The 24,615-nt window shown below is 48.4% G+C and overlaps 8 protein-coding genes and 2 pseudogenes across 10 annotated transcripts, besides 2 other annotated features; 6 read left to right on the top strand and 4 right to left on the bottom strand.

Moving 5' to 3' along the window:
• Positions 1 to 45: 45 nt before the first annotated feature.
• On the bottom strand, positions 46 to 1,197 carry NCS57_00487600 (Beta-lactamase domain-containing protein; the record flags this gene model as incomplete). The annotated part of the gene is made up of 1 exon (XM_053054821.1): positions 46 to 1,197. The coding sequence occupies one exon, from the start codon at positions 1,195 to 1,197 to the stop codon at positions 46 to 48; it is 1,152 nt and encodes a 383-aa protein (XP_052916981.1).
• A 381-nt stretch (positions 1,198 to 1,578) lies between these two features.
• NCS57_00487500 (EthD domain-containing protein) lies at positions 1,579 to 1,965 on the top strand (the record flags this gene model as incomplete). Its single annotated transcript, XM_053054820.1, has 1 exon — positions 1,579 to 1,965. The coding sequence occupies one exon, from the start codon at positions 1,579 to 1,581 to the stop codon at positions 1,963 to 1,965; it is 387 nt and encodes a 128-aa protein (XP_052916980.1).
• Positions 1,966 to 2,224: 259 nt separating this feature from the next.
• On the bottom strand, positions 2,225 to 3,855 carry NCS57_00487400 (uncharacterized protein; the record flags this gene model as incomplete). Its single annotated transcript, XM_053054819.1, has 2 exons — positions 2,225 to 2,673; positions 2,727 to 3,855. 2 exons carry the CDS (start codon positions 3,853 to 3,855, stop codon positions 2,225 to 2,227), a joined length of 1,578 nt encoding a protein of 525 aa, XP_052916979.1.
• Positions 3,856 to 4,399: 544 nt separating this feature from the next.
• NCS57_00487300 (uncharacterized protein) lies at positions 4,400 to 5,417 on the top strand (the record flags this gene model as incomplete). The annotated part of the gene is made up of 3 exons (XM_053054818.1): positions 4,400 to 4,716; positions 4,770 to 4,963; positions 5,017 to 5,417. 3 exons carry the CDS (start codon positions 4,400 to 4,402, stop codon positions 5,415 to 5,417), a joined length of 912 nt encoding a protein of 303 aa, XP_052916978.1.
• A 340-nt stretch (positions 5,418 to 5,757) lies between these two features.
• On the bottom strand, positions 5,758 to 7,454 carry NCS57_00487200 (MFS domain-containing protein; the record flags this gene model as incomplete). Its single annotated transcript, XM_053054817.1, has 6 exons — positions 5,758 to 5,850; positions 5,900 to 6,589; positions 6,637 to 6,854; positions 6,905 to 6,998; positions 7,052 to 7,202; positions 7,249 to 7,454. The coding sequence occupies 6 exons, from the start codon at positions 7,452 to 7,454 to the stop codon at positions 5,758 to 5,760; spliced, it is 1,452 nt and encodes a 483-aa protein (XP_052916977.1).
• A 699-nt stretch (positions 7,455 to 8,153) lies between these two features.
• NCS57_00487100 lies at positions 8,154 to 9,896 on the top strand (annotated as a pseudogene). Its single transcript has 3 exons — positions 8,154 to 8,249; positions 8,302 to 9,522; positions 9,606 to 9,896.
• Positions 8,154 to 9,896: a sequence feature.
• Positions 9,897 to 14,090: 4,194 nt separating this feature from the next.
• NCS57_00487000 (uncharacterized protein) lies at positions 14,091 to 15,679 on the top strand (the record flags this gene model as incomplete). The annotated part of the gene is made up of 2 exons (XM_053054816.1): positions 14,091 to 15,036; positions 15,096 to 15,679. 2 exons carry the CDS (start codon positions 14,091 to 14,093, stop codon positions 15,677 to 15,679), a joined length of 1,530 nt encoding a protein of 509 aa, XP_052916976.1.
• Positions 15,680 to 15,748: 69 nt separating this feature from the next.
• On the bottom strand, positions 15,749 to 17,348 carry NCS57_00486900 (Zn(2)-C6 fungal-type domain-containing protein; the record flags this gene model as incomplete). Its single annotated transcript, XM_053054815.1, has 5 exons — positions 15,749 to 15,891; positions 15,944 to 16,138; positions 16,191 to 17,194; positions 17,243 to 17,246; positions 17,300 to 17,348. The coding sequence occupies 5 exons, from the start codon at positions 17,346 to 17,348 to the stop codon at positions 15,749 to 15,751; spliced, it is 1,395 nt and encodes a 464-aa protein (XP_052916975.1).
• A 714-nt stretch (positions 17,349 to 18,062) lies between these two features.
• Positions 18,063 to 20,849, top strand: NCS57_00486800 (annotated as a pseudogene). The gene is made up of 4 exons: positions 18,063 to 19,943; positions 19,993 to 20,233; positions 20,285 to 20,344; positions 20,392 to 20,849.
• Positions 18,063 to 20,849: a sequence feature.
• A 2,624-nt stretch (positions 20,850 to 23,473) lies between these two features.
• NCS57_00486700 (uncharacterized protein) lies at positions 23,474 to 23,920 on the top strand (the record flags this gene model as incomplete). Its single annotated transcript, XM_053054814.1, has 1 exon — positions 23,474 to 23,920. The coding sequence occupies one exon, from the start codon at positions 23,474 to 23,476 to the stop codon at positions 23,918 to 23,920; it is 447 nt and encodes a 148-aa protein (XP_052916974.1).
• Between the last annotated feature and the right edge of the window lie 695 nt (positions 23,921 to 24,615).

Here is a 24,615-nt window from a genome sequence, read left to right as displayed (position 1 = left end):
GGCTAAGGGCTCAATCTAGTCTTGCTCCACGGTACGGCCCCTCCCCTATCCCTGCTTCTCTTTAATGATTGCCCGGATGGCTTTACCGATGGGTGTCCAGATCGGCTCTGGGTCAATAGAGACACCGGCATCCATATTGTTATGACAGATGCTCACCGCAATTCTGTCACGCATATCTGCCCACGCAATAGAGCCGCCTGCTCCAGGACTATAAATAACATCGCGATGATCTCCAACCAGAGGGTCCGAGGCACCTTTCTCTCCTCCAAGCCAGAAGCCAGCTGCACCAAACCACACAGGAATCGGAAGCACCTTGTCTTGATCATAGGGGTTTTGGCGGAACCGTGTCATCCCCCTGACATAGTTCTCAGAAAGAAGCCTGACACCATCAAGCTCACCCCCTTCAGCTACCATGGCGAATACTCGAGCTATGGCTGGAGCATTGCCGATGGCCCCAGCGCCAGGATCGCAAGCTTGTCGAACGACTTTGAGATTGTGCACGTCTGAGCCAGGGAAGACGGCGATCGGACTGGTGTTGTAGGTGTCTTCCAGGAACATTTCGTTACCCCCAGACAAGGTAGCTACTCTGGAGAGCTCAAAGTCGGGAACGCCGAGGTATAGATCCTTGACGCCTAAAGGCTCACATATCTCCTCGGCGACAAACTGGCCGAAGGGTCGGCTCTTAGGGTCGGTTCGGCGGACCACCTCTCCAATAATCCAGCCCCAGACTAGAACGTGGTAGGCATTTGCAGTGCCTGGCGTAAACTTTGGCGTAAAGGCGGCAACTTGCTGAACCATCCAATCCCAGTCTGCCATCAGTTCAGGTGTGACACCGTCTGGCATCTGTGGGATACCGGCTCTATGAGACAAAGCGTCCTCAACAGTGATAACTTCCTTTCCATTAGCCGCAAATTCAGGCCAATATTTGGAAATTGGATCTTCAAGGTTGAGGAGGCCACGGTCCGCTTGAATATGAGCTGCCAAAGCCGTGAGGCCTTTGGTGACAGAAAAGACGGGGAACAGCGTCGTCTCATCAACGGGACGTTGCTCAGAGACATCGGCGTATCCTGCGGTGCCATGCGCAATGAGCTTGCCACGATAGTAGGCGGCGACGGAAACACCGGTTTCTCCGTGGTCGAGTACAGCCTGTAAGGCTGCTTCGAGATGAGGGCTTGTAGCGTTGATGTTTGATGACATGATGGGAGGAGAGTTGAGTTTCAGAGAACCCAAGTTACTGAGAGATAAGACTTATTGCGAGAGTCTCAACATGAACCGGCAATGGCCATTGACATAAATACACTATCCCCTCGGCCGCTACTGTACTCCGCGTATTCCGTGGAATTCGGACTCGGTGAATATCAAGCCCCCGAGCTAGTCTTTATTAACTCGGAATCACGAGGACATGTAATGACTGGCTCCGGCATCACGCGAACGACGGGTATCAAATCAGCCAAGTTCCTCTTGGGACATTTTTTTTTTAGATTTTTCAAGTGCTTCATCATTTCCGGAAGCCATCTTTCCTTACGACTTGCCACCTTACACATCAAAACATCCTCTTATCCTCTCAGAACCTTCAAAATGACTTACACGGTCGTAATGCTCGTATATCGCAACCCTCAGATGACACCTGATAAATTCAGAGACCACTACGAAAACAAACACATCCCCTTCATGAAGAAGCTTCTTGGGGTCAGCTTCCCCCTCTCGCATTCTCGAAGATATATCCTCCGCTCTGACGCGGATGGAAAACATGCGGCAACCATTGTCGCCGGAACTCAAGCCGACTTTGAGTTTGACTGTGTGTCCGAACTCAAGTTCGAGAGTGAAGCCGACTTCCAGAGCATGTCCGCTTTGCTTTCTAGCGCCGAGAACTCCGCAGCTGTAGGAGAGGATTGCATGGCATTCATGGACCCCGGAAAGACGAAGATGGTTGTGATTGGGGAGGTGAACATTACTTCTAGCTGATTTGGGTCTGATGCTGGCTGAAGGGTGGGAGAGCTGGGGGAGAGAGACGATTGAGGCTGTTCAGAATCTTAAGAAACTTAGAATAGACGTGTTATACAGGTTTCCCTCGCTAGCCCGAAGGCGATAATAGCAGTGTGAAGCGAGATTTGAACATAGAAAAGGTTTGTCGACAGTGTATCTTGGCTAGACTCTTGGAAGTACACAGATATAACCCTTAGAAGCACCCCCTTCACATAGCTCGACTCTTATCTTGAATGAATCACTCCTCAGCGATGCCTACATCCAGGTCAATCTCTGCCTCTCTCCTCCTGACCATGACCTTGACGGTGGGATCTGTGAGGAACCCAGCGTCCACCTGAATATTCTTGGGCCTCTCGGTCTGGCCATCACACAACTTCCAGTCGTACTTGAGAATGAGATGGCACAGGGCAATCTTCATCTCGTTACTGGCAAAGAATCGTCCAGGGCAGGCATGAGTACCATGGCCGAACAGCATATGCTGAGGAGATGTGGTGACAAATTGATGGGCGTTCTCCTGGCCAGGCTGCGATCTTAGATTTAGGAAGCGGTAAACGTCGTACTTTTCAGGCTCGGGATAGACCTTGGGGTCGATGAATGGATCAGCAGTGACACACATTCTGCTTCCCTTTTTGATCACGTTGCCGTCGGACAACTTGATATCCTCATCAGCATGGCGATGGATAGAGGCTATTACCATTAGCGCCGTGTCATGTTGCGAATTGTGTCTGATTTAGACTTACTCATGCCCATGTAGTGACGACGTTGGCTCTCCTTCATGAAGCTGTCCATAAGCTTTAGCTTGTAAAGAGACGTCTTTGCCCAGCCGTGTTCACCAATGACGCTGATAATCTCCTCACGGAGTGGCTGCACAATCTCAGGATACGAGCTGATATCCAATACACAGCCGGTGATGGTCTCCGTGGTGGTATGAATGGCTGCAAAGCTCAGGAAAAGTTGACCATAGACATAGTTGACGTCGCGACCGCGAGAGATCTCAAACATCCAGCCAATAGTATCTGAAGTTCGGGGCGGCTTCTCACCAGATGCTTGAGCCTTCAGGACGGCCTCCTTGCGTCTGTTCACCTCGGGCATGATCAAAGCATCGGCATCCTTGACTTCCTGGCGTAGCTTGCAGCACAGGGGCAGGAACCAATAGACAAATGGTCGAAAGAAAAAAGGCCACTGGCGGAGCTCAGCGGCCGCGGAGTAAGAGTCGTGTGTGTAATGCATAGCGATATGCAACCAGCGGTCGTTTCGGGCGAGGTTTTTGCCCAAGAAGACACGGGATGAAAGTCTTGCCACCATTAGAGAGATGACTTCCTTGAGTGTGACTGTCTTGAACTCCTTGTGTTGTCCGATAAGATCGTGGGCAGAGGCGGTCACTTCATCGACGAGATCGTTGGTGACCAAACCCAATGATTGGGTGAGCTTGGTTCGGACAACTTCCTGGATAAAGGTGCCATCTTGGTATCCAGTCTTGTACGCCTCAAAACCTGGATACTTGACAAAGAAGTCCTTGTCGAAGAAGCGATTGAAGCTCAGGTGGGGGTTGTTGCGGACCTCGTTGGCATAGTTGTTTGGTAAGACAAGAATGGGACCAGTGCCTGTCATAACCTGGAAGGGACCAGAGACTGTCTTGAGCCCCCTCACGACCATCTGATATCCTTCAAGAAACCATCTTGTTGCTGGGGTCCCCTTGGCTTCGGAGGAGACGATGGGAAATCCCGAGTAGTACTTTGGCTTGGAGAAGTAGAAGAAGGCAAGCCAAGAGACAACGCCGAGTAGCAAAGTCTGAAGGGACAAAAAAAGTGTGTTTGTTTCCCCAGAGGGGGAACGTTGGAAAAAGCCGAATATGGTCGATAGCAACATGATGCTTGCTGCTAGTAATGGGATCTGCGTGGTTGGTTGCTTCTTATCCCGGGCTCTTGTCTCTATTTATTGAGGATATCTACAACCACATCGGCCCCGGATTCTCCACGGTTTGACTAGCCATGCAAGTACCAACCGAAGCGGGCGAGATCTACCCCATTCCTACTGTACTAGGTAAAAGCCCATGTCTGTGACGTTCACTGAGGCTTCGGGTGTTCTGGACTTTGCGTGGAGACCGTGTAGACCGCGGAATCCGCGGAGACCTCGCAAGGTGGCTCTACAACCGAGGGCCCGTCGTGGACCTCGATTACGTTGGAATAACTATGAGAAATGCTATAGGCTCGGAATTCGGGTTGTTTCCGGTTCACCGGTTGTGTCGAATGGTTCTATATAAAGTAACTGCGAGATTATTCGTTGGTGTCCCTCAACCACACCTCTTGCATACACACATCTCCCTCCACTTCTGTCTACCTACTTTCGGACTGATCTTCGTATCCTGCATTTTGTCCAACAAACCATTCATCTATTTCCCTATACCATCACGATGGCTTACTCATCAACTCTCCTCACCAACAAGGTCGGCATCGTCACTGGTGCTGGATCGCCTTTTGGCATCGGGCGATCGCTTGTCATGTCTCTTGCCCTCGCAGGAGCCAAGGCTGTGTATGCCACCGACCTGACACTGGTCAATATTCCTTCTCTGCAGCAGGAAGTTAAGGATGCTGGCTCCTCGTGTCAGGTTCACGGAGCCATCCTCGATGTCACATCTGAGGACCAGACTGTCTCTGTGCTGAAGGAGATCATTGCCACTTATGGACGACTGGACTTTTACTTTGCCAACGCTGGGTTCGGTAATTACAAGTACGGGCAAGGACATGCTACATCCAGAGTTTACGCTGCTAACTGAAATATAGGACACTGGAGGATACAGATGCCAAGTACTTCGATTTTGCCATCAATGTGATGCAACGATCCTTCTTTCTGGCCCTTAAGTACGGTGGAAATGCCATGTGTAACACTTCTGATGAGAAGTCTCGCCCCTCCGGCTCCATTATCGTCACAAGCTCCATGGCTGGAGTTTCTGGCGCTGTCTCAGATATCTCATACTGTAAGCTTCAGCCCTGATCTTTTGGGGTCTCAATACTTACCAAACTACACAAGCTACTGCCAAGGCTGCTGTTGCTGGTATGCTCAAGTCTGCCTCAGTTCAGCTCTCAGCCTCGCACATTCGTGTCAACTCGATCGCTCCTGGCTTCGTCAAGTCGAGCATCGCTGTGACATCGGCCAACACAGTCTCTGGCTCTGCCTTTGATGAGAAGCTGAACGAGGAAAACGCCAAGGAGGTGTTTGACAGTGTTCTGGGACGCCATGCGGAGGAGAAGTACTACTACAACCGTATTCCCGAGCCCATCGAGATCGCCAACATTGGTGTCTTCCTTGCGTCGGACTTGTCAGCCTCTGTCAACGCCCAAAACATCGTGGCCGATAGTGGAAAGACCGCTGCGGCCTTTGGAGAGACCATCATCGCTCCTGTCAAGCCTATGAAGCCTCTGGAGCCTTGAGTTGGTTAAAGTTGTAGCTGGGATGGAGTACGCTATGGCTTGGTATGAAGGAATCGCTCAATACTGGTGCTATTTGAGCCCACGTGTCTTTGGTGCATTCAACCAAGTACTCCGCGATTTAATAGCAGATTTCAGGTGTTTCAAGTATCTGTGTGACTTGGTTAAAGTAGAGATCACATTTTACGGAAATCATTCGCAAGGATGGGTGGACAATTACACTAGTATTGTAACCGCGTGGTAGCGCGTATGAGAAGATAGTTGACCTTGATGAATGGACCGCCCTGGTCAACTTTAATTGTTTGTCAATGTCCTTATCCACAGTTGAAGCATGCAACTCTGCCTAACCCTTCAGCCCCATCTGACTAACGTCGTAGCCATTCTCCTCCAAGTATGCTCTGAAGCGAGCATCCTCCTCCTCCAGTGTCTTGGGGTGCTGTGATGATGTTAGCGAGGATACCGCCTATTTGACAGAGCATACTCACGTTGGGAATCAAGAACCACACACACAAAGTTCCAACGACGGAAATACCGCTGCCTATGAGAAACACTACCTGCTGACCCTTGAGCCTATCGTCAAAGCTAGTAAGTGCCTTGCTCAACGCTTCTGTGCCAACGGCAGCACCGGCCTTGCCCACAGCCGCAGCGAAACCAAGTAAATGTCCTCTAAGCGGTGTGGGGAAACTCTCGCTGCTCACTAGGAAGTTGCAGTCGCCAGGGCCAACGGAGAGGAACGTCTGGAACAGACCGTAAAGAGTCACGAAAGCAGGGAATGCTGATGAGCTGCTCAAAGGGAACATTGTGCCTCCAATGACAAATCCGAAGACGCAGACAATGGCCCAACCTAGAGCATAAGTCTGGCGTCGACCAATGCGATCCATGAGCATGGCGCCGATAAAGGCACCTGGAAGGGCAAAGAAGTTGATGAGAGTTGACCAACCGATCGACTCCTGCATAGTCTGGTTTTCCGAGAAGCCGGCGACGAGAGTGGGGGCCAGGAGGTTGAATGGGTAGACAACAGCGTCGTAGAGGAACCAAGCAGAGCAGCACCCGAGCAGAGGCTTCCAGTAGAACTTGATGGCGAGCATATATGGCACCTTGCGCTTGATAGCGTGCTTGTTGTACTGAGTGGAATCGACAAGTCGGAGACGGAAGAGGAAGATGGCAAGAGGGAGCTTCACTGGTCAACTTAATGCTCACCAGGGATTGGAGGTCAACTCACAATGATACCGATACCAAAGCAGATACGCCAGATGCCGTCACTTGGCTCACCCTTGTAGGCGGCGATGACAATCAGCGATACGATACTCGAGCCCACAAAGCCCGAGATGATGGCAGCGTTGGTCGCAATAGCAACGAGCATGCCGCGGCGCTTCTGCATGGCCTCAGTACTATCGGCACACTCTACAGCCTGTGCGGTGCAGACGGCGTACTCTCCGCCTAGATGATGTGAGTTTATCTGTTGTCAGGTTGATAATAGGGGGACAGACCTGCTCCGACACCAGCAACACCTCGACCAATCACCATCATCCAAAACATGCCCTCGACGGTCACACTATGAGAAGCAGTTGCGATAATGATACCCTAAAAGTAGTGTTAAGGAGCTCTAGTCTGGTGAAGTTGGGATGGCAACGTACCAGAACCAAGAAAAAGGTCGTGAGGAAGATACCAATCCGTCTTCCGAAACGATCGATGCAGAGACCAAAGAAAAGCATACCAAAAATGTCACCGATAAGAATCGAGTTGGACAGCCTGGTCTTGACCTCAGGTGTCATCTCCTTTGGGTACCTGCTCGCGTGAGTGTGGCTTCCAACAACTGGCGCGATCAACGTACAGCTTGGCAAGAACAGTGTTCATGTATCCAATGATCTGGATATTGTATCCATCAGAGAAGAGAGCAACACCTTGAACGAGGACATCCAGGATGCCAGGGGCACGCGGAGCTTGCTCCTTTGGTTCAGGTTCTGCAGAGACACTCTCATCCGAAGCGACTACGAGGGTCTTTTCGGGAGGGACTTCGTTCTTGTTGGCTTGTTCCATCGTGTATCAAAGAGATGATAAGGTCTATTGCGAGAGCGATGAGGAACTGAGCTTGTTGAACACCTTCGTAAAGAGCATCTCGACTGTCATTTATAGACTCCCCCTCACGCAAGACATACGATTCGGACGAACGATCCCGACAGCTTGGAACGTAACCAAAGTTTGTCCGTGATAAGCTACAAGGTCGCTATGCATCCCTGCCCTTGCTAAAGGATTGTTGAGCCTGACGTTTTTTTCTCAATGTCACCTTTTGAATGTCCACCAAGCGGCCGAACATGAACACGACCGAGCGACTCGGGGACTATCGTGACGCACGTGGCGCCGGTGATTGTGGAGGAACGGCATTTCCATGCCGGTTGACGTTAGCCCTAACAGCGTATCAACATCTCCTCGGCGCCGGTTCACGCTCTTGGCCCGGCTGCAGAGCCCGGTGTATTGCGGGCGTTGGATCCCACGTGGGCTTATCTATAAGACAGGAGAAACGGTCGGCTAAACGAGAAGCACTATGGAAGAGAGCGATGGATTCAGGGTCCACAGCGCTACAACAACCCTACCAACAAACATCCCTGAACTCCACGTGTGAGAAATTTGTGGCTTCAGCCGCTAGAATGACAGGTAAAGAGAACGGCAGTTTTTCTGGGAAGCGAGACATTTCTGAACTCGAGACATAAGCAAAGTTGACAAGCTCCAAAGACAATCATGAACGAGAAGACAGTGGTTGTGAGCGTTCTTGACGCCCTCATTGCGGTTTCGTCCCTCACTCTGCGCTACACGTCAATTATTTTTGTAAGATTTGTAAGTTACATGGGCTCTCTCTTGTCGTGTCATACTGACCGTCTATTTCAAGCACCCGCTGGGTAGACGATACCTCGATCGAATCTACTGGAGCTTTGGTATCTTTGTCTTCGCTTTCATCACCCAACTTTTCCTTGTCAGACGTCTCAGTTTGAGACTGAAGAGGAATCGAGGCCTTGCTCTCCTTTTGTCAATCTTCGATGACGCAAGGCCAATCTCTACGGCTGTGAGCTTCCTGGTCAACATATGCTGTCTTGCAGCGGTTCTTGACTTTCTCTTTCGCGGCCACATGCTTCATCAGAGCAACAATCTTTCATTCTCCCGGATTGGCTTCGTTGACTCTTCAACCGCCCGAGTAGTGATTCGGGCGCCCAACTTCGACTATGTGGACATAACCATAACTTCTGACTCGGGCGCTTCGGGCGCAACAGTTGATCCAATCTTGATCAACCACGAATCCGACTACACCGGAACGTTTCTGGTCGAGGGACTGGCCCCCAACACTTCATACACGTATTCAACCAATGCTAGCCATACCGGATCCTTTCGCACCTCGGTCTTGCCCCAGGACCTGAAACGCTGGAGTCTCATCTCATCGAGTTGCATTAAGCCATTTTATCCGTATAGTCCCATTGATCATGGCCTTCGCATCAAGGGACTAGAACACCTCAGCAGTTATATCTCCACAAAACCTGTCGAGATGATGCTCTTCCTCGGAGACTTCATCTACATCGACCTTCCTATACCTTTGGGCTGGGATGCCAAGGCCTACTACACGGCCTACCGGCAGGCTTACGCTTCCCCATCTTGGTCTTCCCAATTGCGAGCTATCCCATGGCTTCATGTATATGATGACCATGAGATCATCAATGACTGGGCTGCCAACGAGACTGGCCTCTACGGAACTGCCATGCAGTCTTTCTGGAGCTACCAAGGACATGCGAACCCACCGTCCGAATTTGGTGCCAGAAACACCTACTACGTGTTTCGGCGCGGAGGTGTGTCGTTCTTCGTCTTAGATACCAGGCGATATCGATCAGACAACGCCATGGCTGATGGGCCAGAGAAAACCATGCTAGGTGAACAGCAGCGCACGGCTCTTGTGCAGTGGCTGGAATCGGAGACCGATTACAAGGTAGTCGTGAGTAGTGTGCCGTTCACTAAAAACTGGAGAGGCCCAGATTCGGCGGATAGCTGGTCTGGATATCTCTGGGAGCGAGAACAAATTCTCGACGCGATGAAGCGGAATGGTGGAGCTACTATCTTGAGTGGCGTAAGTAATCAACCCCTCGCTCTCCGATGGGAGATTCCGGAAAGAGCCCATCTTCTTGTACGAGACTCTAACTACATTTCCAGGATCGTCACGAACATGCCACAACAAAGTTCCCGCCAAAGAATGACGGGGAGAAACCAGTGATTGAGTTCTCAACATCGCCATTGAACCAGTTCTATGAGCCTTTTGACCGATTCCACAAAGAAATCGAGGACACTGACATCTCCATTCACTCCCACCCGTGGGGGACGTCAAAGTTTGGGGTTGTCTCATTTGACACGAGCAACAAGGATCGACTTCTTCTCCACTACGATCTGGTGGTGGATGGGAACAGAGTATGGCAGTATGATTGGGAGGTCGAGCGAAAAGAGAAGGTGTAAGGGCAATGATGATGAGACATGGGATTCTAAAAAGGGGCTGCCTCTAGGAGAGCACCAAAGCAATGTTATTGCTGCGTGTCAAAAGAAGACCGCTTAAAAGAGTGTGGTAGATTAGTGGTTGAAGTTGGGTATGGGTTTTAACATGAGTAACGAGATGGCGGTGTTATTGGTGTGCACATTCGAAAGGAGCCCTAGAGTGGAATTCCATGCATCCCCCATCGTCACCCTGACACGAACAAGTGCCCGATTTCCTTCTAGATTGCAGCTCGGCTTACATTAGCAAAGAGAAGTGGCGGCCGTATCTGAGGGCATGACCACTTAGGCCCTGATGCCAATCGTCTATCAGTCTATCAGGGATTTTAGCTCGGGACATTATATCGCATAAAATTAGCATACCCACCGTCATATATCAAAACCCCATTAAGCTCAACACCACTCCTTCCCTCACCGCCTTCCCCCGCAGCCATTAAAGTCATCGTGATACTAATACTCGAGCCATAGTGATATCGCCCTTTAATAGTCAAAATAAGGCTATCAAGACGCCAGAATTTCTAAGATACCTCTGCGTTCCCGGCTCCCACTACGAAATTCGGTAGTACACATAGAATCGCCGACTAAAGCATCAACAGCGCCGTCTAGCTAGCCGTCAAGGTCCGCATTAGCTATAGGCGAGGGATCTAAAGAGCGAGGGGATTACTAACGTAAAGATAATACGAGGAAGTTAAAGAATCTAATAAGTTAGTATTAGTCTAAGGAGTAAGAGATATACTTCCTCGAGAGATTATTAGAAGCTCGTCGTTAGGGAAAGCTAAAGGTAAAGAAGGGGTCTACCTATAAGTTACTCTTTAAGATATTTGTCCTTAGCTTTTAAAGGAGGTAGCTAGAGGCCTAATAGGCCCCGAAGATAATAATAATAAAGATTATATAGATTAAGAGCTTCTAGCGGGCCTTTAAGGATATAGAATATTACTTTAGATCTTACTATAAACATAAGTCTAATCTATTATTAATAAGTAAGGACGATAAAAATCTCTATATTAAGAAGTATAATTCTTTAGGGAATAAAATCGCCATAGAGGATCTACCTATCTCTAATAATATTAACTTCGAGGAATATAATAAGATCTTCTTAGATAATAAGCCCGCCGGGAAGTAAATTTACCTACCTAGAGACCGCACTTATTAGTAAGGGAGAACCCGCGGCCGGGTAATATAAATCAAGGCGGTAGAGGAAGCGGTAAAGGAGGCGATAATAGCTTATAATATAATAGAGGAAGAGGCAGCAAATAAAGTTAAAGCTAAGGAGGGAGTAGCACTAAGAGATGACTATATCTTTATCTCCTTATTATAAGATATATAAAATAATTAATAGTCTCTTCTTATATCGCGGGATTACTCTTATAAAGCTAGAAACTCACTTAGTCGCCGGTTAATAGCCTTATCGCCTCCTTAGACTCACTAATATACTTAGAATTACTTTACCTCTCATCCTATAAGTAATATACTACTAAATAACCCTTTTATTAATTATTAAAGAAAGAGGAAGTATAATAAAGATTATAATAATATGCCCTAGGGGGAGATAAAAGAAATTCTAATATATTAAGAGACCCAGAGGACTTATAATATAGTTTCTTATACCTACCTAATTAGCTCGTAGGATATAGAGAAGGCTATTACTAATTATAAGGAGGTTATAAAAGAGAAAAAGCTTTCGCTAATAATCTAGGTAATCTATTAGTTCTAGGAAAATCTAAGTAATACTATAGTATAAAATATATTAAGTTTAATTACTATAAAAGAAGCTTAGATTACGAGGAAGATTAGGCCTATAGCCGAGCCTTATAAGTAAGCTTATAATAATCTATAGTATTAATATTAACCTATATAATTAGATTAACCTAAAAGCTACTTTTTATATATAAATTAGGGTATTTTTTAATACCTCTATACTAGCCTTAATATCTTTATTATAGCCCTTAATAAAAGGCCTCTTTTTATTTTACCGCCGCCGCTCTCACCGCCCCTATATTTATAGTTATAACTCCTTCCTTTTTACTCTCCGGCTTAGTTAACTTTATCGCCAATAGCCTTATGCCCTCGGCGCCCTTTGATTTATTCCTTAAAGCCATGCTAAGTCTATATCTACGCCATAATATACTCTCATATATGCCTGCCAGCTTAGAAAGGCACGATAGAGTCGGCATAAGCTCTAGCTACCTCTATAATATCTCTCTCTTCTTTTATTAATACTTCCTTAAGTAACCTCCTCTCCTTAATAAGTTCTCTCCCCTCATTTAAGATAAAGTTATATATAGCCGCCGTGGTATATATAATAAGCTACTAACTATTAAGATTATACTTAGGAGGGTAGCTATATAGGATTACGAACTTCCTCTTCTATATGCCAAAGGTCTACTCGACTACCTGCCATAGCTTAGCGTAGCTATAGTTAAATACCTCTTCCTCGCAGTCTAATAGCATTTCTTAGTCTCAGAAGTCTTTTAGGTAATATATATATCCTATGAATAGCATTAAGATACTATATCTCAAAGGAAATCTAGCATTAGCGAGATAGAAGCGGCTATAAAGAAATATAAGCTTCTATAGGTCTACCTATATAAGGGCAATCTAAAGTAATATAGAGTTATAAATAAAGCCTTTTATACCTATGAGTATATATATAAACTAACCTTCGAGGTTAACTATGGCTAGTATATTCTAAGAGACTTAACTCTTCCTTAACTACTACCTTCCTTATTACTTAAGGGTAATAAAGGCATATATATAAATCTTATTTATTACCCCTATAATACCATTAAACTATATAAAATCCTTATCTAATTCTATATTAAGAGAGAGCTCCCTTACTATCGGCTATATTATAAAGCGGTTATATAAATAGAGTAGCGGCCCGATAATCTTATAGAATACCCTCGAGACTATACTTTAGTTAATAGAGAAGATCCCAGCTATATTCCTCTATACGGCGCTAAAGGCAAAGATCTAGAGAATAATTAATAACTTCTACTCTAGATATATCTCCTAATTATCACCGGCGATAATATTATTTCGAAGCTATTTATAGAGGTTAAAGAATATAGCCTTTAGTATATAGAATAAGTCCCTAAAGACTAGCTCTAGGGCCTTAAATACCTACTTAAAGTATACTCTCGCGAGCTATAGGTTAGTAGTTTAGTAGATGCCTTATATAATAGGATTATTATAATCTCTTAGGCGAAGTACCCTTCTATTCTACTTATCAAAGAGGATAAGTATCCTAAATAATCTCTCTTAATCTATATTAATATTATCTTTAATTAGAAGCTTCATAAGAAACTCTTCCTCTATACACTTAGTATTATCTAGGCGGTCCTAGGCAGCGAATAGGTATATCCTCGTATGCCTCCTTATGCCCGTAGCGTCGTCTAAAGAGATCTTGGCATCGTTAATATTATTAGATAGCGAGAGGGTATTATTTAATAGCCCAGGGAGGTTAGGTTTATCTATCTTAGTTAATATATATCTCTAAATAGCTTTATATTGATCTATAGTTATCTCATATTAATCTACGGTTATAACCTTCCTGCGTTAATTAGGGAAAGCGGCAGAAAGCTATCCAGATTGCTTCAAACGGCAAAGAAGGCAAGCTCCGGCGCCTTAGGCTAGCGTGATATATATGGCGACGTTAGTTTTCCCCACGTATGCAATTTAGATAGCTCATATTCACACACATAGCGGCTACAGCTGACAATTTGAGTTAAGCGTGTCTTGGCATTCGTCTAAGCAGAAATTGGATGTCCTAGTCATCCTCAGATGTACGATTGGCATCAGGGCCTTAATGTTTCTGTCTTGTCTTGGGCTAAGCTGATTTGGGAATGTTTGGCGTGAACTGCGCTTAACATACCGAATTGGGTAAGCTTTCCTGAACTCCTCAACTGCCGCGATATAGTCAATAGGGTAAAGCAACAATGAAAAGAAGGAGAGGAGGAACATCTGCACCTAGTAATCCATAGATGGCTTGAACCTGCGGCTAGCATACTGGATCGAGCAACCTGGTGTGATCTAGATGGCTTCCTCACATCTACCGAACCCCCTCTCGGTGGTATTTGATTCCCGACAACAAGTTATAAAAGGCGGTCGTAGTTCGACCCAAGCTGAGCCAGAACCTCGACACAAACGACCATCATGGGGTTATTCATCTTCTTTTCTACTGTACTTGCTCTCCTTTTCATCGTCGAGCCTTGTGCTCGATACCTCTGGGACCCTCAGAACCTGCGTCGTTTCCCATCCCACAATGCTCTCTCTGGTATCACCAATCTTGGCTATATCATAGAGCGCTGCCGCGGTTTTCGTTCCAGGGATCTCCACGAGGCACACAAAAAGCACAGGGTAGTCCGCATCGGCCCAAGTTCCCTATCATTCTCTTCTCCTGAAGCCATCCAGTCCATCTATGGCCACTCCACCAAATGCATCAAAGGCGACATGTACGCTGCTCCTGCAGGTCCCCACGCCAGTCTTCTAGACGTCATAGACAAGGAGGCGCATGCTCGCAAGCGCCGCTACATGTCCCATGCACTTGCTACTCGCAATCTAGAGACATGGGAGGACAAGGTTGCCGATAAGGTCAGGAGGCTCATCCATCAGTTTGATCGCATCTGTGATGAAGCTGCATCGTCAACGAGCACCAAGGCCGGAACTGTCAACTTCCGCAAGTGGACCAACCTGTTCACCGTCGAAGCCATCGTGGACATTGCTTTGAGTCACAAGCTCGGATGTCTTGATCGCGGGGATGATCAAGTCACCATCACGACCGCTAATGGCCATGTGAAGCAAATCCACTACATCGAATGCCTTCACGCGGGAAAACGTGCAACCTCGACGCTCGTGTGGGCTACCTCCTGGTTCCGCTTCCTGCGAGCTATTCTGACTCTTTTCCCTGGATGGTTCCGCTTCCAGTGGTCTAAAGCGAGCCAGTTTGATGACATGGTTCATCATCTCACGAGGGTCCGAGTCGAGCGTCACCGAAACGGCGAGCACTTGGACGACATAGTCCGATGTCTCATTGAGGATAAGAATGGTGAACTTCGCGGCCTCGATATTGGCGAGATAGAAGCTGAAGTTGGTGTCCTACGTGAGTACCTTACCCTCTGTATCCATCCCTTTTGTGCTTTACTAACAGGGTGGATTCAGTTGATGCCGGCTCCGATACGACCGCGATCGCCTTGACTCATGTCATGTACAATCTCCTTCGCCATCCCAAAGTGCTTCAGCGATTGCGGGATGAGTTGGAGGAGGCCCTGGACGATGGTAGCCCCGTTGCTTCGTATGGTCAAGTCAAGAACTTGCCATATCTACGAGCCTGTCTTGATGAGTCCTTGCGTCTTTTGCCCCCAGTCTCATTCGGCTTGAACCGCAAGACTGGTCCGGGAGGCGTAACCATCGATGGCCAATGGATCGATGAAGGAATAACTGTTGGGGTCCCAGCTTATACGGCTCATCGCAACCCCAAGCTGTTTCCCGATCCAGAGCGTTACTATCCCGAGCGATGGCTGGAGGAAATGCACAAGGACGCCAAGACATCTTTTATACCATTCAGTACCGGAGCTCGAGGCTGCATTGGTCGCAATATCACATACATGGAGCAGATGATACTCGTAGCCTCACTCGTTCAGCGCTACGATTTCGTACTGCCTCATGATGACTGGGAGTTGAGTCATGAGGAGGCATTCAACCTTTGGCCGGGACCTATGCCCTTGAGCATTTCAAAGAGATAAGGGTTTGATGATGAAAGAAATGGATGCCGAGAGCGAGGGGTACGCTATCATGAAATGATACCAGCCAATTCAAGTACTTTCCCGCCTTGACACCCATCCCCTCTGTAGTTGAGATACTCTGTTCCGTGTATGAAACCCCAGACGGCATTCAATGTCCTCGAGAAGCGCCCAAATCCTGGCCTCGAGTGAGAGAGACCTGATGTGTTTTGCGGCTGCTCGTAATTAGCGTCAAGGAATCGTACCTAGGAAAAGGACCAAACCAACCATAGAACAGTGGGTTTACTGCCACAACCAAGGCGCCGTCAGAGATGCCTGGTGAGAGGCAGATCGAAGCAATTTCCAGAGCGTGGTTGCGGAGGCCGGCAGATAAAATATCGTTAGGAACTGGTCCAGCAGGACGTTGTAGCCAGAACTCGAAGCACAAAATCTTTGCCAAGTGATAGTATAAACAACCAGCCGCTAGAAGTGTTTGTTAGTACCTAAATTCCTACGTAGCGGTGTCATCTCTGACCTGCTGAAGGGACGCAGAACCATGACTGTTTGAGGCCGTCGGCTAGATCACCCTGGATGTCTACTCCACGAGCGTGGGAAGGAACGCTCTCTGACCAATGGACAATTTCTGATACTATAGCATCGAGATTATCCTCCAGTGTGTCGCCATCGAAGTCGCTTGGTATAGTAAATCTAACCTCGATTACCCTGGCAAGCAACCAGAGAATGCGCTTCCCGAGAGCGTCTTCCTGTCTCTCGTTTGAGAATGGAACAGCCGGCCATTCTTTTGGTGGAATGAGAGTTGGCCGTTCATTAACCAGCGCCAGAGAAACATCCTGTCGCGCGTAGATCCAAAAACTGGCGCGGCCCAGGTTGGTTGCCGACACGACGTCGAAATCTGCCTCGATCAGGGTTCGGCCACCAAACAGATGACGCTGATAATCTGCGCCGGGAAAAGCGAGTAGCTCATAGCTGCATAGAAGGATAGTGGCCGAGAGCATGGTGGCTCTCTTTGTTCCTTCAACAGTGACGTCATGAATGAGCAATCTGAAGCTCTCGCCGTAGTGGTGTGAGGAGATGGGCTCCCAAAGACGATTGTCCTGAGTAAGGCTCATCTGCTTGGCCGACAGGGCGCATATAGAGTGAAACAAAAGAGGTGACGAAAGTGCAGATGATAGGACTTGACGCTGGAAAGTGAGCGAGTGATCCAGAATATCCATCCAAGTCCCAATGCCCTGTTGATAAATTCGCAATAGCTTGGCCGTCTCGTTGGTCAAAACCTCACCACTCACAGTGACCTCAGTTGAAGGCAAGGCCGTTCCCGCGTGTTCGGCTGAATAAATTTGTCGAAACGTCTCGTATGACGTGGCCGGTTCATTGTTTGCAGCCGTAGTCGCCGCAGTGGATTCTGACCATCCATGACGGACAATGAACTCTGGCTGGATGCACTCAAGTCCTCGTCGAGTGCAGTAGCTGCATGGCTTCTTTTCATCGCATTTAATGCGGCGATTGCGGCAGTTTAGACTGAAAGATTAGCACGCCGGAGATGGTTCAGATAAACCCTGGACGCACCAGCCTATATCTATCAGTCAGTATCTAGCAGAGACAGTTGTATGGTTGCTTAATCACCGGTTCTCCGTCGCCCTCTAGTAGCGCGGGAAGTCTTTGAGCGAGGCATCGGACAAATCGGTTCCAAGAAACATGAAAAGGAGAACCAAGAGCTTGTGAGTGGATAAGTCAAAAATGGCGTTCAAAGTGCCCTCCCCCCTCCGGCTCTTGAACATTACTAAGCTTAACTATGTTATTAAGCATCACCGCGACTTCTGCCTCGAAGCTTTGCAAGGTGCTCGTATGGCTAGATCAGCTGAATGACCATGTTCATTTTACATAAAGTGCACGCTTGATAGCCATAAGACAGCTACAAAGTGCATGGATTGATTTGTTCAAGGTGCCTGGAGCATATTTTAGCTCCATAGCATCATTTACAAAGTACCCACTGTTCTATAACTCTCATCTCCGAGAGCTATCTAAACTACACGTGCACAACCGTAACCTCTCCCCTCATGCGGGTTATTGACCCGCCGATCTTGTTACCTCTGGGCTGTTCCAACCTGTCTGGGGGCCCAAGGGGAGTTGGTTTGATCACCTCGTTGATCGTGTGACGAAGGTACGAGATTGGTTGGTTGGTTGGTTGCCCAACAGCCACAGCGCCAAAGCCTTCCCCCTGCATGGGAAATGAGTTTCACTTGCACAACCCATGGCTGCTCCACTTCAGTGAGTTGCGTGTCGAACCAGCACTCCAGTTACGCGCTCCCAGCAGTCAAAGGAGTTTCCCACCCAGACCCAATCTCCCCACTTCTCCTTCACCTCTCTTCAATACCAACCACCCAAGATGGACGTCTCGGTAGACTCGGATATCCTCAAGCAACTCAACACGGCCGAAGCCAAGGACCTACACGACATCAGTGACAGCCTGAGTGCGTGCGGTGTCGGCAAAATCGTCAATCTCCCTCAAATCATCGTCGTCGGGGAACAGTCGGCAGGCAAGTCATCGGTACTAGAGGCCATCTCCCATGTCCGCTTTCCTGTCCAAGGCGGTCTCTGCACGCGCTTTGCTACAGAGCTGGTACTCCGTCAAGCATCTGAGACCCGTGTCGACGTCAGTGTGAAGTTTGCCGACGAAACAAAGAAGCCTCAAGCCTTTCAGAGAACCGGCTTCCGCGAGGATGATCTTCCAGATATCATCAAAGAAGCCCAAGAATGCATGGGTTTTACTCGGGCTGGGAGGGACTTCTCCAAGGATGTCTTACGCCTTGAAATCCAAGGACCTAGCATGTATCCCTTGACGTTGGTCGATCTTCCAGGCCTCTTCCACGCAGAAACCGAGACACAATCTCTTACTGGGAAGGAGACCGTTGATCAGCTTGTTGAATCCTACATGAAACAGAAGAACAGCATCATTCTAGTGGTGGTCTCGGCAAACTCTCAGCTCGCTAGTCACGTGGCCCTCCGCAGAGTCAAAGAGATGGACCCAAAGCGACAGCGCACCATTGGCGTTATTACCAAGCCTGACCTCACTCACCCTGGGCTCGACGATGAGAAGACGTATATCAGGGTTGCCAGGAACCAGGAGAGCGCAAACAAACTTCAACTTGGCTGGCACGTCCTTCGCAACAGATCGGAAAAGGAGGTCAGTTTGGAGGCCCGGGATGAGGTCGAGGAGGAGTTCTTCAAGTCTGGTGCCTGGGCAACGATTCCTGAGAACGACCGCGGAATTGCAAACCTACGAAGGAAACTGAGTAAAGTCTTGTATGACCACATTCGCAACAGCCTTCCAAGTGTCGTCGAGGATATTGAGAACAGTCTCAGAGAACGACAGGAACAGCTTGACAGGCTTGGCAAGCCGAGGGCCGATGACGCCGAGAAGAGGCTGTTCTTGGTCTCGATCGCTGGCGAGTTCCAACGACTAGCAAGAGATGGGATCCACGGCCGTTACAACGAGCATCGTTTCTTTGGAGATTTGGAGGCCGAAGATCGTAAACTCCGTGCACAGCTGCGGAGCTTCAACCGCGCGTTTGATTACATCCTCAAGACTAAGGGATCCAAACAGTTGATCGTGGCGGATGACCAAGAGACTCAACAGGAGGCCGAGTACCCTGACTATCTCGAGGCCTTTTTGGGGCAATATGACTTTCCGGACCCAGAGATGATTACCACGACAGAGCTAAACGCACAGCTTGAGAAGCATGCCGCAGCAAACCAGGGCCGAGAACTTCCAGGATCATCAAACCCGGATCTTGCAATTCAGCTCTTTAAGAGACAAGCGACGCCATGGAAGGAGATTGCCGAGTGCCACATCAGACAGGTCATCGACATTGCCAAGGCTTTTGTGGACGACCTATTCAGCCATGTCGCCGGACCACCAGGCATCAACCGAACGACGGAGGCTATCCTGACGACATGCGTGGATCCCTTCTTTGAAGAGAAGGAGAAGCTACTACAGGACAAACTGGAGGAGCTCCTCCGACCCTATGTTGAAGGCTATGCCCTTCCTCCGGACGTGGATTTCTATAGCTCCCTGTCCCAAAGAGCCATGAGCCGCTTTGCAAGTCAGCTTTGCAGTGCATTGCAGGACCAACATCCTGAGTTGTTCAACAAGGATGCCCAGTTAGAGTTGAAGCCATGGATGATCACTCGGGCCATGGAACAAGAGGCCGAACAAGGTGAATTTGGCACAGAAAAGGTCATTGACATGATGCAGGCTTACTACGAGGTATCCTCTTCATGACTGTTGCTCTCTTGTTCTTTGCTGACCCGTATAGATGTCTCGACGTACCTTTACCGACAATGTCATCAATCTGGCCATCGAGAGCTGCCTCATGTGTGACATCCCCAATATTCTTACTCCAACAGAGGTCAACTGCATGAGTGATGAAAGGCTATCTGAGTTGGCCGATGAGTCAGAAAACACCGTTTCCCAGAGGGAAACGCTCCGAGAGGAGGTTAAGATCTTGAGTCAAGGACTTGCGTTGTGTCGACGCTATAGACCCAGACCATCCACAGGTGAGCAGATTTCATCTATCTCCTGAGAACCTAGACTAATAATATGAACAGTACGTCATACACCCAAGGTAAAGCTCTCAGTATCGGCTCAGGGAAAGGCTCCTGCTGCAAGTAAGTATATGAATTCTGCTAGCCATGTGCTCTCTGACGGACAAAAGAGCCAGCAGCCAAACCCGTGGCGGCTATTGAACCGGCACCAATCAGCACTTTGGTCTATAACACAGTCCTGGATGCTTTAAAGAAGGAGATGGGTACGGCATTGGCGACAGACACGAACCATACGAATGAGCCCGCTCCCGCTGCCAAGTCCAACAATATTCTAGCCACCGCAGCTACTGCACAAGCTCAGAAGCTTGGGAATATTCTAGCCACCGCAGCTACTGCACAAGCTCAGAAGCTTGGGAATCCAGTCTCTTCGATTTTCAGCCAGAGCACTAGCGCAGCTACAAATGGATCGGCTTCCAAACCTGTGACCTCTTCGCTTTTTAGCCAAAGCACCGGCTCAACTTCTGCTAGCCCGGCCACCAAGCCAACTGCTTCGGGTGGTGGACTTTTTGGTGGAAGTGCTAGCTCGTCGACCAAACCCACAGCCCCAGTTTCTTCTGGTTTCGGCTCAGGTGGGCTTTTCGGCGGAGGTAGCAGCTCGGCGTCCATACCTGCAACTTCATCTCCTTCGCCTTTCGGCTCAAGTGGGCTTTTCGGCGGAGGTGCGCCCAAGCCTACAGCTCCGGGCAATTCGCCAGGTCGGCCTTTTGGGGTTGCCAACCCAAAAGAACATACGCAGACCAGTCAAGGTATATCCCGTACGTCTTGAACATGAAGAAACTGAGTCTGGCACTGGGCTGACGTCGTGATTCGATGGTGGTTGAATCAGAGACAGGCAGTCCTACCACAACTTGGGACTCGCTGCAGTGGCAGATATTCAGGACAAACTACCCATTCATTGATGATGAAACTCGTGAGCCGCTTTCTACAATCACTGCGCGCATGCAACACATTTGCGCCCTAAAAGCTCATTCTTCCTTTTCTCCAGAGGAGCTCAGGCTTCAGCATAAGTTCCTTGGCCAGTGAAAGGGCAGGCACAATGGTTATCGCGGCATAGTTAGTCGAGAATAATAATTTGCGCATCAGCTTGGTACGAACAGTGACGATTTATTCTCTGTGCGGCCATGGCTACTAATTAAAGGCATTCCTTCTATTCTCGCCCTCTCACAGAGAGTACTTTCTTTCCTCCTTCATTTCCACTATGTAGTCCTAACCACACCTTGCGAGACCATTACATATGTCACAGAGGCTGGCAGTATCACTGCTAGCTCAGTATAAATGACCACAAGACTCCTCTTCCAGAACACTGACTGCATTGAGGGCACTCGGAATCGTCCCGCGAAACCTAGACACGGATGAGGCATGGTGAGCAGCGCCATCAGGTCATGCTATGAGATGGTTTCTCGGGCCCCTCTTTACTGATGATAACTCCGCCGCCCGATGTCTTCGCGATAAAATTCGCCAGAATGATCACGAAAGTGGTCGCGATCATGGGATAAGCGAGAGTTGGTGTGAACTGGGTGGGCGCATGCAAAAGTGTTCTTGTTGCGGTTCTTGATCGAACACGAAGTCATCTTTGAGGCGCTTGAGGGGGGAATGAGTGGTTCAAGGACTTAATGGTGTCTGCCCGAAGTGTCGGAAAAGGAAGGACAAACGGCAACTCGTTCGTAAGCTCTGTACCACGTGTTTATACCCAGCCCAGCCGGGATGAGGCTCTGCAAAATGTTTCTCTCCGCACTTTGTACTTGACCGTCTCATCGTATGATACTTTCGCTATGGACATTCATTGGCTTCGAGATATATAAATCTGTAGGTTTTAGAGAATATCAAGGTAACTGCATGTGCACCTGACCTCAAAATAGCCAATCTCTCGGCCGTAATCAAGACATGACATGCAGTCATCAACACCACTACATAGTTTGGCCAATGTGAAGCGTTTTTTCTTCTCCCTCACATCTTGAAGCCTGCCACCCTAGACTGGAAGGGAAGGTCCAAGCGTTATGACGTGCGTGAGGGAACACGAACAATCAATTTATTTCTCGGCTGCCGAGGATGCAGTGATGCACGTGTCTGGTCAGGCTGCAAACTACAAGATAACTCGTCGACTTCAGCAAGTGAAGTTTTGGATCGTGTTGTCATGACAGCTGAAACGGCATGGGTGGCGCCTCGACAGGTTCCCCTGGTCAGAATATCGGGTGGCTGTGTGGTCGGATTTAGAATCGATACGTGTAAACTACGCAGGGATCATGCCACCATGTTTGTGAAACCAGTGATGAGCTGGCTGTCGTATTTATTTCCCAGAAGCCTTACTTACTGCTCTTGCCTTTGTTTCTTTCGGTTACTTCACGTCGCCTGGCCAAACTTCTCCAGCCAGGGAGCTATGTCTTGACGCCCCGCATATAGTTGCATGACTCTATCAATCAGCCCACCGGCATTGGCTCACCATAGCATTCACATTCTCGAAGAGAAGACTTATATGCTATAGCCTTTGATCTATGGCCGCGCCTAAGCAGCTCCGCTTTACAGCTGGACCCCAGGTGAGTTGATGTAACCTATTTACAAAAATAAGTGCTGTTTTCTTCTGCAGTGCCGACTTTTGCTGGGTTATCCATCCTCTTTGTTTCAGAACATTTATGCGCTACAGGGATGGAGTCTACTCACAGGATTGCTCCACAGCATCAGGAACAAACATATTGAGCCTTAACCGAATTCCCGGTGTTGGCTCAAGGCCAAGATCCCGGCAACGCAAGGACTATCGGCCCGCCTGACAAGCTGGCCCAACCCGCTCAGCTGTTGACGCTGGACGGCGGGGAAAAGCTGCACATGCACTGACCAACCGACCAAGCAGAGGCAGTTTGCATGACTTGTTATGTCCGTGTGCAGTTGGGCAAAGCCTCCACCAATGTACACGTCGAGTCCCGTGGAACATCGTTGGCACAAAAGTATTGGACGTAAATAGGTTTTATTTTTGGATTTTGACAAAGAGGTGATAATCTTGAGCATATAGCTGTTTAATGTTCAATGACGTGATGTGAGCTGAGCATACAAGCTGACGAAGTATAAGAACACTCGGCAACCTCTCCTTGAGCTCAACTCATCAAATCATCAACACAACAATCACAACTCACCAAACATCAACCTGTCAACTCAAAATCACAAACCACCTCTTCAACCCACTATTATCTTCCTCTCACAATGAAGTTCACAACCTTTGCTCTTTTCGCCTACCACGCTGCATGCGTCTTCTCCATGCCCACAAGTGCCGAGAACGAATGCGGAGCCCTCGGCGTCATGGACTGGAGCACCGTAGAGCTCCCCGACTACGTCGACCGTACTCAGCTCCGAAGGTGCAAGGAGCACCCGGAAAGAATCGTCAGCCCCAACAAGCGAGAGACCAACATCCTCGAAGAAAGAGCGTGCTCACCACCCGGGGAGCACGGAAAGAGATGGGGTTGCTCCAAGAAGGGATACTGCTGGATCAACTGCGGCAGTCTTCTCAGGGGAGAGTGGTGCTGGGAGGCCATGAACCACGGAACCGGAGAGTGGTCAAAGTGCAAGGAGGATGATGACTGTTATCGAAACATGGAGAAGGGCGCACGATGTTCTGTGGGCGACTGCAAGGCTTGCGGATGCGGCTGTTAAATGCTCTGTGCTATTTGGGTTATACCTGGAGTTTGGGTGACTTTCAATCGTAGCCGCCAAAGCAGCTAATCTACCTAGGCTGATGGATCAAGTATGGATGTTCTGATCCGAAATTTGGACGGTTACTTGGGTGTTAGGGTGATGTATTGCATGGCAACTGGATGGAATTAGAATGTTTTATCTACTTAATGACAGTTGCGATACGTCATATGATTGAGAATAATTTGGCCTTAAAAAAACGTGCTGCTAAACTGAATGCCAAGACAAGTAGGATTGTGAAGCTATACCGGTGTTGGGGATAACTGGACGTTTTCTACACCGAGGAGGCATTTAAACAGATGATGTTGAAAGAAGACTCTAGAACCTGGACAACACGTGCCTCCGCTTATCTCTATTATTCGCGACTCAAGCGAGTTGCGTGACGATCCTTCCTTAGTCGGACGACTAGCAAATTAGCCGACTCTCCACGTGTGGATGGCCCTGGTGTTCCTTGGAGAGTAGGACAACCATTGTCTTGGCAGTGAGAGGGGGTTTTTCTTAAATACATTTAATGTGTAACGGTGTACAGAGAAGAAAACAGGTTATCGTTCTCTTTGTTACTGTGGCTGATGTCCTGTTTCTTAAAAGACCAGTGCTGCCATCATCGACAACAACGACAAAGAGAAAAGGTTCCCAACTTTTCATGTCCAGGCAAC

This window comes from Fusarium keratoplasticum, chromosome 3 (genome assembly GCF_025433545.1).
Source record: "Fusarium keratoplasticum isolate Fu6.1 chromosome 3, whole genome shotgun sequence".
Classification (NCBI taxonomy): domain Eukaryota; kingdom Fungi; phylum Ascomycota; class Sordariomycetes; order Hypocreales; family Nectriaceae; genus Fusarium; species Fusarium keratoplasticum.
Note: the sequence above shows the minus strand (reverse complement) of the source record. Positions and strands in the feature narration are given on the sequence as shown.